Here is a 14,443-nt window from a genome sequence, read left to right on the forward strand (position 1 = left end):
TCACTAAGGTTTATATATCATAGGACCAAAAGTCTCTTACTGCAAAATCTAGATGGCTTCCTTTGATTTATTACATCTTCTCAGGATGTGTTTTTGCTTATTATATGATACAGTTTGCAAATCAGGCTCCTTTAACCTCTGAGAGTATATGATTTCTAGCTCCCTCTGGTCATTCTTCCTGATATTGTTACTTTATCCTGGCACTTTTACAGTTGCAATTCTAGAGAATGGAACAGGGTGGCAGAGGGAAGAACTTTTCACACTCCACAACACTTACTGGAAATTACAAAGCCATTATTTCCTCCATTCTTCAACAACTGTCATTAGACCATGATATATGTAGTTTCTCTTTTTTCTTTCTTTTTCCTTCATATATGTGTATATGTGTGTGTTTACTTAACTACATGAAAAAAAGGGAAACTACACATATCAGTCTAATAAAGGTTATTTAAGGACAGGGGAGGTCCAGCTGAGTTTGTAGGGAGTAGTCAAAAGGCAGGGAATAATGAAATTGAAAACTGGTGACAAGGGATGGCTAAAGAGGCTTGGCATTGGTGACTTGAAGACAAAAGAGTAGATTTGGAACAAATGTGGAGAGTAGAACATGGAGTGATAATGAGGAGAGGAAGAATTAGTGTGTAGCAAAGAGGATCCAGTTATTACTAGATAACAAACTTGTAGTGGACCCAATCTTAATTGTATAACTTTCTCCAGTGACCATCATCAGATCCTGAATGCTGAATGGGAGTAGGGAAGGGATAGAGAAAGGACTCTGAGTAGGGGGGAAGGTAGCACTTCAGGAAACATCCATTTTTAGAAAGCTAATGGATACATATAGAAGGAGGCTCTATCTTAATTAGAGGTTATTTTGAACTTAGTCAATTTTAACATGTATACCAAAGACTTATAATAAAAATAATAGCTTTAATATAAACTTTACATATGCAGTTTACCTTTTTCTCTTCCCTTACATATATATATAATATATATGCATATATATATACATATATATAAACACACATATAAACTTAAATGTGTGGTTAACCCCAGAAGACAAACTTATTGAATTTTCATTGTATTTCTAACCCTTAGAACCATGACTGGCATAGAGTATGTATGTAACATATATTGTTTAATTGGGATTGAAACATGATGGAATTTATCCCTTCAACACCCCTCTCTTGAATATTCTACTTGAGTTACTATTAATTCCTTTCTTTCCTTTCTCCTAAATTCTCCACAGCCTCATTATTTATTTGCTTCCCACAAAATCCTGGCTTGGAAGGTTACTTTTGGCCCCTAATTACCTTTTCTTAGTCATAGTGGTCCTTTAATTTTTTTGTACATTTGATGTTTTTAAGATCCTGTCTCCCTATTGATAATTTTTAGTGCCTTACCTTGTTAGCATGTCTCTCTTTTGGTTTCCTTAATTTCTATCTCCACTCCATCCTCTGCTTTCTTTTGCCTCTTGAAAAAAGATACAGTCCCAAGGTGTTCTTCTTTCCTGTAAGATTAAAAATTAATATACAATACTCCAAGTATTATATTTGGGAGATGAAGTCCAAAGGTACAAAATTCTAGTTACACACTGCCCACTTCTCTATAGTTTTCCATAGTGATCTCATCCATTTTCTCAGTTTTAACTCACTTCTTTGTGGGTAGCTCCTAGATTTATATTTCCAACCCTGATCACTCTCCTCACCTCCAGACCTATTTTTCTACAGTATCTCCCAAGCAGGTGATCCTCTGACATCTCCTACTCAGAATTCAAACAAACTCTTTATCTGTCTCTAAATAATATTTGCCTTATATCTCACATGGTTGGTGTGAAGATCACATTCAATAATATATATATATATATATATATATATATATACATACACACACACACACCCCATTATATAAATATGTATGTACCATTATATATAAAATATGTATCTAAAAATACATTTATTGTTCCCAAGATGCTTGCCAAACTCAGTTTAGGTTATCTATCCCCTGGGAGTCATTAAATCCCACAGGGATATTTTGTATTATAACTATGGGATCTCAGATAATTCAGGCCAGTTTTCAGTAGTCCTGAGAATAAACAAAGCAATCTGAATGGAATCCTTCTGAACTCTAGAACTACATTACTGTTCTGTGAACTCCTTAATGCTAATTTTTTTATCCTTTGCTCAGAGGAAAAAAAAAAGCTAGATATTACTACTAATGACATTTCACATCTAGTACTGTGTCATCTTTCAGTTAAATAATGTGAGGAAAATGATCCTTTTTCACATTTATGTATGATTATATATAACAGATAGCATTTATTTAACATTTTAATGGTTTGCAAAGTGCCTATAATATCTCATTTGATCAGCATAATAACCTAGTGAGGTAGGAACTATTATCATCCCTGCTTTATAGATGAGGAAAATAGAATACGAAACTTGCCTAAGATCACATAACTATTAAGAGTCTGACTCAGAATTCAAATCTAGGTTAATTTTGACTCCATATCCAGCAATCTATTACACAAAAGTAGATAATTTTCTCCAGACAATTTACAAGGAAAAAAAATTCCAAGCAAGAGAATTAAAGACAGTTTATCTTTCTCTCCTTCAACTCATTAACTTAAGCTGTTTTCATTGGTTTTATTTGCTTGTCTTGGGCAGAATTTTGAAAAATATAATTTATTTATTAAATATTTCCCAATTATATAATTTTTTATATTAATTTTTTAAATTACCAAATTCTTCCCCTCCTGTCCCTTCCCCAATCCTTGAGAAGGCAGGCAATAATATTCATTACCGTGAAGTCTTATAAAACATATTTCTGTACTAGCCATGTTGCAAAAGAAAACACTAAAAAAAATCCCAAGAAAAATAAAGTTTAAAAAGTAGGCTTCAATCTATGCTCAGGGTTCATCAGTTTTCTCTCGAGACGGAGAACATTCTTCATCCCTGGTCTTTTGGGATTGTCTTTTTTTCTTTTTTTAACTTCTCAAAATCTTTTTTCAATTACACGTGGAAACAATTTTTGACTTTTGTTTTCTGACATTCTGCAACGAGCGGAATTTTTAAAGCAAATGCTAGTTGGAAAATCTAGAAAATAGATTAGCAGTGCTGTTTAAATCAGCAGTAATTCTTGGAGAATTGATCACGCCAAAAAGACATCGTTACAAACAAACTGGGAGGAGAAAAGAAGTGTGACTGATAAGAGACGGGTTTTGTAAGCTGATGTTTTTTGTTTAAAGTTGTTCTCTTAGAGAAGATAGAAAAACGGCTGCTATGCCCCGCCTCCAGGGTGGGTGGGAGGAAAGTGTAATGTACAATTGGGGGCGTAGTCTGACGACGAGTGGGAGAAGAGAGGAAGAAGGAAGTGCTAGACCTGGAAGCAGGGCGTTCTTTGAATCTCCTGCTCCTCTTGCTGCTCTGGTTTGGACTTTTACTGTTGCCTGACTATGGCTCCCCAGAATCAAGGCACAGAACTTGGTAAGGGACCCGAGGCCCGACGATTTATAGGGGATACTTGTCTGCTCTCCACCTCTTTTCATAGGCTTTTGACTTTGGAAATCAGTGAGACTGGCCACTTTGGGGACGTGGGGAGCCCCTTAAGGTCCTGAATTCAGGCACGCCTTTTCTTGCCTCTTCTTCCTAAGTGTTAAAGCAAGTCAGCAAATGGTCACTAGGACATCAGGGTGGTTTTATTGAACAGGGTTTATAGGTCTGTGCTCAGAGTCCCCTCTGCCAGAGCCCCTCAGAATACTGGCGGGACCCCAGAATACTGGCGGGACGGCATCTTGCCCTAGTGGATCCTGGAGCCCTAGAGGCATGGCTTCTCTTTGGGGTGGGGGTTGTGCTGGAGCAATTTCATCCCTCTCACCTGGGTTAACCCCTTCGCCCCCCTGCGAAAACGTGTTCAATCCATTCAATCACTTTTTCTAATTGGTGGAGAACAGTACTAACCGTAATAATAAAAACTACCCACCTGGGGGGGCGTGGTTTATGTAAATGATCTCATTTGACTTTTTCAATAATATGGGAGGGAGGGAATTTCATTTGCAGTAAATTGAGGCTCAAGGCCATCTAGTGACTTCCCAAGAGCACCTAGCTTTGTAAGTGACAGCTGCACCTTGATCCCAGGTCTTTTGCCTTCCGGTTCAATGTGCATTCCATTTAGCCTCTCCTCTTTCAGTTTAGCCTTGTCTGGACTACTTGAGGTATTTCAAAACAAGATAAAGTTAGTGGAAAGGCAGACATTTTCTTCTACTCTAATGTAGTCTGAGTTTTATATAACTAAATGTAAAAAAAAAATGGAGTGACATCTTTAGTATTTTTCAAAAATATAATTTTTTGTTGTATATAATTTATAATTTGTATATAATTTTAATAATGTAAACAAAATATAATTTGTTGTTTCCATATATATGTGTGGAATATATACATAAAAATGTGTGTGTATATATGTATGTGTATATATATATATACATATATATATATGTATATATATATATATAAATATAATGGGTGGAAAACATGTGAGGACATAAGAATTTAAGGTCAGGTTTCCTAAGAATTTTAAAACAAATTCAACAACACTGCTTGGACTATATTTTGAATCTCTTTATAGGCAATGGTGTTATGTTGTAGCCAGCTGTTTTTTTAGAATAGGCTATATGATAGTTTTAACAGAATAAAAAATCTAGTCTTTAATGCTTATAAGACTTCCTGGGAGCAGAGTCTATCTAAATGTAAATCCAGTTGGTTTACATATTGAACTATTGTTTCAGTCACTTTCAGGCCTGACTCTTAGTGACCAGAGTGGCTTGCCATTTCTTTCTCCAGGTCATTTTACAGATGAGGAAACTGAGGAAAATAGGTTTAAGTGGCTTGTCCAGTCCAGGAGCACAAAGCTAAGAAGTGCCAGATTTGAACTCAGGAAAATGAGTCTTCTTAACTCCAGGCCTGGTACTCTGTCTACTGTACCAGCCCACTGCCCCTATTATTATTTTTATACACTGAGCTGTCTTCTGTTTTAATCATTGCTTATTAGCACATTGTATTTTTTAAAAATCACTATTGTTTCTCAATATTGGACTTCAGAGAATTTAAATAGCTTTTAGAAGAGAAATCTTACTGTGAAGTATAGAGTTAGAGTAGACTTAGTAGATAGAGGCAAAGTTTCATTTCCCTCTATCTCTTGACCCTTCATATTTTGACATCCAACATCTGACCAATTCAAGGAGGAAAAATTTCTGTTTTATTTTTAGCTGTTTTGCATTTTTAGTTATTTGTCCCTGGTGGAACAAAAGTGGTTCCCACAAATCCTCCGACTTTACCATTGGATTATTCGTGTCAATTTTAATGATTAAGATTGATAACTTCATATTATTTAACATGTTAACCATAGGCCTTCATCAGACCCTCCCTAAAACCAGACTTCACTTTTTCTTTCTTCTAGGTGTATTAAACAAAAAAGAGATTGTTAGCAAGTTTCTGTAGAATCAGCCACTTATTTTATTAGCCTTGGGGTTGTGTTTGACTCTCCTCTCTTTTAATCCTTATAACTCTTCCTTTGCCAGATTTAATTACCTGTTGATTTAATTACCCTAATATTTCTCAAATTCATTTCTGTCTCTAGTCTTCTGACTATCCCTCACCTGTGGTACAAGCTGTTATGACCATGACCATTTGACTAGATTATTGCAACTTTATAGGTCTTTCTCTCTACTTTCTTTCCCTTCTAATCTAAAGTTTTTTGTTTTGTTTGGGCATAAAACTGATTATATCTTTAAAACACTCTTATTGTGTCTTACTGTCCTATAGAACTATGATCCTATAATTCTCTCCCTTTTCATAGCCAAATTCCAAGGGGAAGGGGGGACCTTCATTTCCTCTTATATTTGCTTCTCAACCCTTTGCAATTTGGTGTCCAACTTCATTGCTTAACTGAAATTGGCCTCTTTAAAAAAATAAAGGGGGCAGCTGGGTAGCTCGGTGGATTGAGAACCAGGCCTGAGACAGGAGATCCTAGGTTCAAATCTGGCCTCAGACACTTCCCAGCTGTGTGACCCTGGGCAAGTCACTTGACCCCCATTGCCTAGCCCTTACCACTTTTCTGCCTTGGAGCCAATACACAGTATTGACTCCAGACAGAAGGTAGGGGTTTTTATAAAAAAATAATAAAAATAAAAAGTTTTTTATCAGTGGCTTGTTGTTTTACGTTATCATAGTTATTCCAGTAACTCTCTCTCCCAAAGAGCTATCCCATATTGCAAATAGTGCTTTTTTAATGAGAAAAAAATCAATACAACTGAGTAAAACATTGAAAAAGTCAGAAAATGTATTCAGTGTGCACCTCCACCAAAGGGGTGGGCTGGGGTTGTCCTCATATCTCTCCATTCAAGATGTGCTTTATTTTTATAATTTTGTTACATTCACTTTTGAAGGGTTAAATGAAACCCTAATGATTGTTTTGATTTGCTTTACTCTTATTATTAGTGATATGGAACAGTCTTTCATGGGGTGCAAATATTTTGCAATATTTATTGTTTGAAAACATTTTTCATATCCTTTGATGGCTATTATTTATATATTCATTTATATATGCATATATTTATACATACACATATTTACATATATATTGAATAACAAACTCTCAGAGAAAGTTGATACTACGATTCCCCCTTCTTTGACCATTTTCTTTCTAATACTAAGTACATTACTTTGTGAAGAAGCTTTTCATGTAATCAAGGTTATCTATTTTATCTTTTGTGATTGCCTCTATTTCACGATTAGTTAAGAATATTTCTTCTACCCATAGCTACCAGAGGCATATGATCTTCTCTTCTGATTGTTTTTATTTCTTACAGTATGTTCTTTAATGAAGCAGCTAGATGGCAAAATGGATAGTAGGACCAGGAAGACTTATCTTCCCGAGTTCAAATCTGGCTTCAGACACTTACTAGTTGTGTGACTTTGGTGAAGTCACTTAACGCTATTTTCTTCTTCATCTGTAAAATGAGCTTGAAAAAAAAATGGTGAATCGCTTCAGTATCTTTGCCAAAAAAATCCCAAATGATCATGAAGAGTCAGATACAACTGAGACATTACTGAACAACAATAGCATGATCTTTAATATTATGTATATCCATTTAGAACATATTGTAGAATGTGATGTAAAGTGTTGCTCTAAGCCTAATATTTTCAGATTGCTTTCCAATTTTCCCAGAAGTTTTTATCAAATAAGGAGTTCTTCCTAGGTCATTATTTTTTCTACTGTATTGAACATTAGGTTAATAAGTTACATTGATTATGATTCTCCCTTGTCTGATTAGTTCCATTAATTTTTCACTCTATTTTTAAAAACCAATACCAGATACTTTACAATATAGCTTGGGATCTGGAAGTGCGATTCTACATTAATCCCTATTTCATTCCCTTGCTATTTTGTTTTTCCAAATGAATTTTGTTATTATTTTTACAAGTTCTATAAAGTATCCCTTTGCTAATTTTATTGTTATATGGCATTAAAAGTTTAAACTAACTTTGGTCGTATTGTTATTTTTATTATATTGGCACAGCCTATCCATGAATACTAAATATTTTTCTAGCTACTTAAGTTGAAAGATTCTCTTAATTGTTTAATCTGATTGCCTTTTTTTCACTCCTGGGTCTTCTTAACCATTCTGTAACATTCATTGCTGTTGTTCACCCTCCCCTTCTTGGATACTTTTTTGTTCTCTGCTTTTATGACACATTTCTCTCTGTTTCTCTGTTTCTCTGTTTCTCTCTCTGTCTCTCTGTCACTTTCTCCCTTTCCCTTCTCTCCAGCCAATCCTCTGTAATCTTCCCAACTATTCTCTCCATATTCTTCTACCTGTTGACCTCATCATATCCCCTGGGTTTAATTATCTTAATGCAGATGATTCTCAAATGTCTGGACTCTGAGTATATTCTGATCACTCTTCACATTTTCAGCTACCTACTGGACATTTTCAAAATATATATCTGATAGGTATCTCAAACCAACATATCCGAAACAGAACTCTTGTCTTTCTTTCCTAAACCTCTCCTTTATTGAACTTTCTTGTTTCTGTTAATGACAGTTATTTATTCTTCCAGTCACTGAGCATTATCCTCACCTCTTCACTTTCACCCCACATACAGTTTACAAATCTTGTTTGTACTTCCAGTTCATCTCTTGCAATCAGCTTCTCCTTTCCTTTTTTTATTCACATCGTCCCCAGCTTTTCTGATTCATGTCCTCATCACCTCCTGATTCCCAGTGCCTTGGAAATGGCTTTTCTGCCTTCAGGCTCTCCTTACTCCTCTAGATCATAGGTGCTCAAGTGATTTTTCTGAAGTTCAGCTCTGACTATGTCACTTTCTTGTTCCGTAAATTCCATTGACTCCCAATTGCCTGTGAGACAAAATATGAGTGCTGGCTTTTAGAATCCCTTACGACCTGGCCTCATGCTACTTTTCCAGTCCTATTACACTTTACTCCCTCTCTCACACTCTAGGGTTTTGCCAAATTGGTCCTTTTTGTTAAGCCTTTCTCAAACGATACTCAATTTCCCATCTCCTTGCCTTTGAATGGTCTGTCATCCATGTCTGGGATGCCCTCCCTTCTCACCTCTTTATCTCTGCCTCTTAGAATTTTCTTGTTTACCAGGACTCATTCAATCATTGTCTTTGTAGCCTGCAGTTTTTAGCACAGTGCCTGGCACATAGTGGGCACTTGATAGCTTCTTATTGATTGATAACTATCCCACTCAAAACATTCAGCGATTCCCCATTGCCTCCCTTAGAGAGGTCGGACTTTTCTGCCTGGCATTGACAATCTTCCTACAGTCCAGTGCTGCCTCATCTCATATTATTCCCCTTCATGGACTCTGCTTCAGCTACAGTAGATAACTCTTTGTGCTATGAATATGAAATGCTCCCTCACTCCTCTATTCTCCCAGTATCTCCTCTCTACTCTCTTTTGCCTGCTAAACTTTTACATAATTCTCTGCAAACACCATAGCAAACGATAGATGTTTGTTAAATTTTATAGTGTTAAAAATGCCACAAAACACTGGTCTTGGTTCTGCCACCAGCTACCTGTCATTTAATCTTTTCAAGTCTCAGTTTTCTTATCTGTAAAATGAGACGGTTAGACGACATGATGATGGTTGAGGTCCCATTTAACCCCAAATTTCATCAGACTTTAATGGACCTTTGTCCTTATCAGCATGGGTACTCCTTGTAATGATGCTGATTATAACCCTTCCATCCCGTGTAATTATTGTTCAAGTCTTCCTATTAAATATTCCACAAGGGACCCACCCAACATTATGGAAGCCTTGCAGTTTTTTTTTTTATGAGATCTGGCTATAGTGGAACAAGAATTCTGACCATCTTGCCACATGACTAGGCCGCCTTTTCTGGCCACATCTCTCTCTCTCTCTCTGTCTCTCTCTCTTTCTCTCTCTCTCTGTCTCTCTCTGTCTCTCTGTCTCTGTCTCTCTCTGTCTCTCTCTTTATCTCTCTCTCTGTCTCTCCTCTCCCTCCTCCCCTCCCCTCCCCTCCCCTCCCCTCCCCTCCTCTCTTCTCCAACATTGCAGAGTCTTCTAAGGGAGATACATAATCACAATACTTAAGTCTAAGTATCTATACTAGGAAAAAAAAACAAGACAGAAAAAAAGAAACAAGAATAAAAATATCTATTGACCAGATTTTGTCAGACAACCTTCTGAGAAGGTCTGTCAATATTTATATGAGACAAAGACTGCTCATGGGACAGTAGGCTAGACCAGAATTAAACAAAAAGAGAATAGATGGGTTTGCCTTTGGGGAATGGGCATAGTTCTTTTAAGTCCCACCCTAAACATAGACCAATGTCTTAAACAAAAATATTTTTTCTGGTGATACCATGGACTGCTTTTCCTGGAATAACACACTCACTAAAGAGTTATAGAAATCTCAAAGGATAATGAAAAGGTGAGCTGGGGGTGAATAGGTAGGTTGCAGCAAGATACCAATCAAGAATTGCATAAGTGAAGCAGAGTAAAAGATGTCATCACAGAGATATATGAGCAGAAGATGCTGATTTTTTTTCTAAAATGGATTGATATATTTTTTTCTTGTTCACTTTGAAAATAAACCTTTCCTTTTTGTAGATAACATTGTACTGATTGCAGCAAGCCTCCTAGATGAACTCCATAATTATAAGAGCCCATTCTTCTTCGCTATACAGGAAAAAATCTTGTGCCTTTTGATATACAGTTAGAGAACTCAGAGACACTAGAACTGACAAATGAGTTGGGCCCAGAACTAAGAGGGGAGGGGAAGGAAGTAGGCTGGATAGCCTCTTCAATTTGAATAGATCTTTTCCTGATCTCTAGCTTCTTATTGGACTGTCTTTTTCCTTTGGTGGCATAATGGAGAGGGTGCTGGTTCTAAAGTCAGGAAGACCTCAGTTCAAATCCAATCTCAAACTGGCTGTGTGATCCTGGGCAAGTCCTAGGTTCAAATCTGGCCTCAGACACTTCCCAGCTGTTTGACCCTGGGCAAGTCATTTAACTCCTACCACAATGTGACAAGGAAATCACTTTAAAAGACTGATATATATTAATTTAAGGTCGCCAAGGAATTCAGCTATGTAATTCCTAAATGAAACTCAAGTCAGCAGTCAACCTTTTATGGAGTTTAATTACAAACAGGAGGAAGAAAGGTATTAGAGATAGAGAGAGAGAGAGGGAGAGAGAGAGAGAGAAAGGGGAGAGAAGGGAATAGGGCTTAAATAACCCCTCTGTTTAGGCTGGGCCAAAAGGCCCAAGCCCTTAGATAGCTGAGGCAAAGAAATGAGATCAGTCCCTATCACTCACATGACCAAAATGGAGAAACAGCCTCAGAGGCCTCCACCTCCAGCTTCCTTCCAAGCAAGCTTCTCAGAGCACCACCTCTCAGAGCAAAAACTCTCCAACCACCCACCCCTAGTCCTCAGACCCCGCTATCTTTAAGGAAACCATCCAAGTTCCCTCCCCTCAGTTCTCACATTTACCAATCACTGTCCATGTCTTCCCTGTGCCAATGGTGGCTCTACCTTAACCCAGGACCGCCCAGAGGTCTGTGGCTTTGCACATGTCTGTTGAAGGTCATATTCTCAAATAATTAAATCTTGATCCTTTGCTGCAGCCCTTCCTAAATCCTGTTACCCTGAGTAGGGTGGAGATTGGAATAATTAAATTTTGATCTATGCTGCAGCCCTTTCCATTGTTCAGCAAAAGGTTTCTGTCCTAAAGTAATCTTAAGAAGGAAGGAGGAGGAACCTCCCTTGCCAATGGGGTTCACATTCCAATAGAGTTCCCACTATCAGTATGAAATTCCCTACAAGCATGAAACCTTCCAATGGTGAAATTTCCAACATTCACAAGTCTAAGAAATTTTAAGGTTTACAATGGGCAAGTCATTTCTGGCTGCTTTAGTTTCCTTAACTGTAAAATGAGTATGATAATAATAATTTCTTTTCCCACCAACATTGTATGTATAGCTTCATAGCTTGGGTTGTTGTGAGGATCACATCAAATAATATTCCCAAATGCCTGGCACATAGTAGGTACTTAATAAATTGTTTTACTTTCCTTCTCTTTACTTCCTCCCTTCCTCCCTCCTTCCCTCCCTCCCTCCCTCCTTCCCTCCTTCCTTCCTTCCTTCCTTCCTTCCTTCCTTCCTTCCTTCCTTCCTTCCTTCCTTCCTTCCTTCCTTCCTTCCTTCCTTCCTTCCTTCCTTCCTTCCTTCCTTCCTTCCTTCCTTCCTCCCTCCCTCCCTCCCTCCCTCCCTCCGTTCCTTCCTTCCTTCCTTCCTTCCTTCCTTCCTTCCTTCCTTCCTTCCTTCCTTCCTTCCTTCCTTCCTTCCTTCCTTCCTTCCTTCCTTCCTTCCTTCCTTCCTTCCTTCCTTCCTTCCTTCCTTCCTTCCTTCCTTCCTTCCTTCCTTCCTTCCTTCCTTCCTCCCTCTCCCTCTCCCTCTCCCTCTCTCCTCTCTTTTTCCATTGACATCTTATGGCTACAATTCATGGGATACTATGCTATACTTATAGTCTTCAAAGTATTGAAATTGAGGCTCATCCAAAGGGCAATGGAGAAATGTGTGGGTGTGAGCAAGCTGTTAACACATCACAAAAAAATTTATGCAAGAGAAACAATATGAAAGAATAAATTAAAAATAAGAAACTTTACCTTATTAGATTCAGCCCAACATACTGGCTTGTAAAAGATCTTTTTGTATTTTGATTGTCATTTAGCATACTTTTTCTTCCTTTCAGCTTTGTGTCACCTGCAAATTTGATAAAGATGTTGTCTTATACTTTTCTACAAAACAATGATAAAAATATTAACCCTCCAGGGCCAAGTAGGGATTTCTGTAGTTTTATCTTAGAGACTCCCTTTCAAGGTGGTATCAAACCAACTTGAATTAATTACTGTTTTTGGATTCTAGAATTCTACCAGTTAATAAAGTATTTAATTGTACTATCATTGAGCCCACCTCTTTCTACCTTTTCCACAAGAATTGTATAAGATATTTTATTACATGCTTTAAATCTAGATAAACCAAGTCTATAATATTCCTCTAATCTATCAGTTTCATTTGTCCAAAAAAGAAATAAGATCAGTTTGACATGGCTTATCAGGGATAAAGGCATGCTGTCTCTTTGTGATCATCACTTCTTTTTCTTCTTTTTTTTTTTGAAAAATTTATTTAGTCAATTTAGAACATTATTCCTTGGTTACAAGAATCATATTCCTTCCCTTCCTTCCCTCCCTCCACCCCTTCCTGTAACCGACATGCAATTCCACTGGGTATTACATGTGTCCTTGATCAGAACCTATTGCCATGTTGTTGATGTTTGCATTAGGATGTTCATTTAGAGTCTACATCCCCAGCCATATCCTCTTGGCCCATGTGATCAAGCAGTTATTTTTCTTCTGTGTTTCTACCCCTGCAGTGTTTCTTCTGAATGTGGATAGTGTTCTTTCTCGTAGATCCCTCCAAGTTGTTCAGGATCACTGCATTGCCACTAATGGAGAAATCCATTACGTTCGATTGTACCACAGTGTATCAGTCTCTGTGTACAATATTTTCCTGGATCTGCTCCTCTCGCTCTGCATCACTTCCTGGAGGTTGTTCCAGTCTCCATGGAATTCCTCCACTTTGTTATTCCTTTGAGCACAATAGTACTCCATCACCAACATATACCACAATTTGCTCAGCCATTCCCCAATTGATGGGCATCCCCTCGTTTTCCAGTTTTTTGCCACCACAAAGAGCGCAGCTATGAATATTCTTGTACATGTCTTTTTCCTTATGATCTCTTTGAGGTACAAACCCAGCAGTGCTATGGCTGGATCAAAGGGCAGACAGTCTTTTAAAGCCTTTTGGGTGTAGTTCCAAATTGTCCTCCAGAATGGTTGGATTAATTCACAACTCCACCAGCATCATCACTTTATTTCCTAAGAAACATTTATTATTAATGGAATTAAAGTAAATAGACAAATAAGCAAAAAAAACTAATTATTTATACATTTTCCTTTGTTGGGATAAAACCATTTTTGAGCCATGTAGATTTTATTTGTTCAGAGTTTTTCCAAACAATCTTGTGTCTTTCTATAAAAAGTCACTTAAAAAGTAATGCCTTTGACATAAAGAAAAGGTGAATAAAAGTGACAGTTGGTAAATCCTTTCAGAATGTCATTTACCCATATCATTAGAAATTATTTAAGTGAAAAGCACTGACTCTTAATCCTCTTTGCATGAAAGGGAACTTAGAAAATTTACAGTTAAATTTGCAATATGTACTGTACCTCAGCAGTGATAGACTTATTTTATAGAAAATTGTGTATATGTAAGACCAAGATCAATGTTTAATTTTAACATTTTTGTTCAGTTATTTTCAGTTATGACCGACTGTTTTTGTTTTTTTTTGGTAAAGATGAAGGAGTAGTAGCTTGCCATTTTCTTCTCAAGCTCATTTTACAGATGATGAAACTGAGGCCAACAGGGTTAAGTGACTTGGCCAGGGTAACTAATTAATGTCTGAGACTAGATTTGAACTCAGGAAGAGGGGTCTTCTTTTTTTTTTTAACCCTTATCTTCTGTCTTGGAGTCAATACTGTGTATTGGCTCCAAGGCAGAAGAGTGGTAAGGGCTAGGCAATGGGGGTTAAGTGACTTGCCCAGGGTCACATAGCTGGGAAGTGTCTGAGGCCAGATTTGAACCTAGGACCTCCTGTCTCTAGGCCTGGCTCTCAATCCATTGTGCCACCCAGCTGCTCTAAAGAGGAGTCTTCTTGACTCCAGGCCCAGCATTCTATCTATTGTGCCACTTGGCTGCCCCAATTTGAATACTGAGATATAGTAGAGATTTTCAAAATCTTGAAAAACCTAGAAAATAACTGGTTCTTTTGCTATAGG

General features: G+C 37.4%; 1 protein-coding gene and 1 long non-coding RNA gene across 3 annotated transcripts in view; one reads left to right on the forward strand and one right to left on the reverse strand.

Annotated features, from left to right (window-relative positions):
* Window positions 1-970: 970 nt before the first annotated feature.
* LOC130454561 (uncharacterized) lies at window positions 971-14,434 on the reverse strand. Its single transcript, XR_008912189.1, has 3 exons — window positions 12,212-14,434; window positions 8,132-8,409; window positions 971-1,504 (listed from the first exon to the last, which is right to left on the reverse strand). It is a non-coding gene; the product is annotated as an uncharacterized LOC130454561 (long non-coding RNA).
* Window positions 3,321-14,443, forward strand: part of DERA (deoxyribose-phosphate aldolase) — a 187,681-nt gene continuing 176,558 nt past the window's right edge. For both annotated transcript variants that reach the window (XM_056799299.1, XM_007503600.3), the window contains exon 1: window positions 3,321-3,479. In XM_056799299.1, the coding sequence (XP_056655277.1) occupies window positions 3,449-3,479 (31 nt within the window). In that variant the 5' untranslated portion in view covers window positions 3,321-3,448. The remainder of the gene's footprint in view (window positions 3,480-14,443) is intronic.

The sequence above is a fragment of the Monodelphis domestica genome, chromosome 5 (assembly GCF_027887165.1).
Source record: "Monodelphis domestica isolate mMonDom1 chromosome 5, mMonDom1.pri, whole genome shotgun sequence".
Classification (NCBI taxonomy): Eukaryota; Metazoa; Chordata; class Mammalia; order Didelphimorphia; family Didelphidae; genus Monodelphis; species Monodelphis domestica.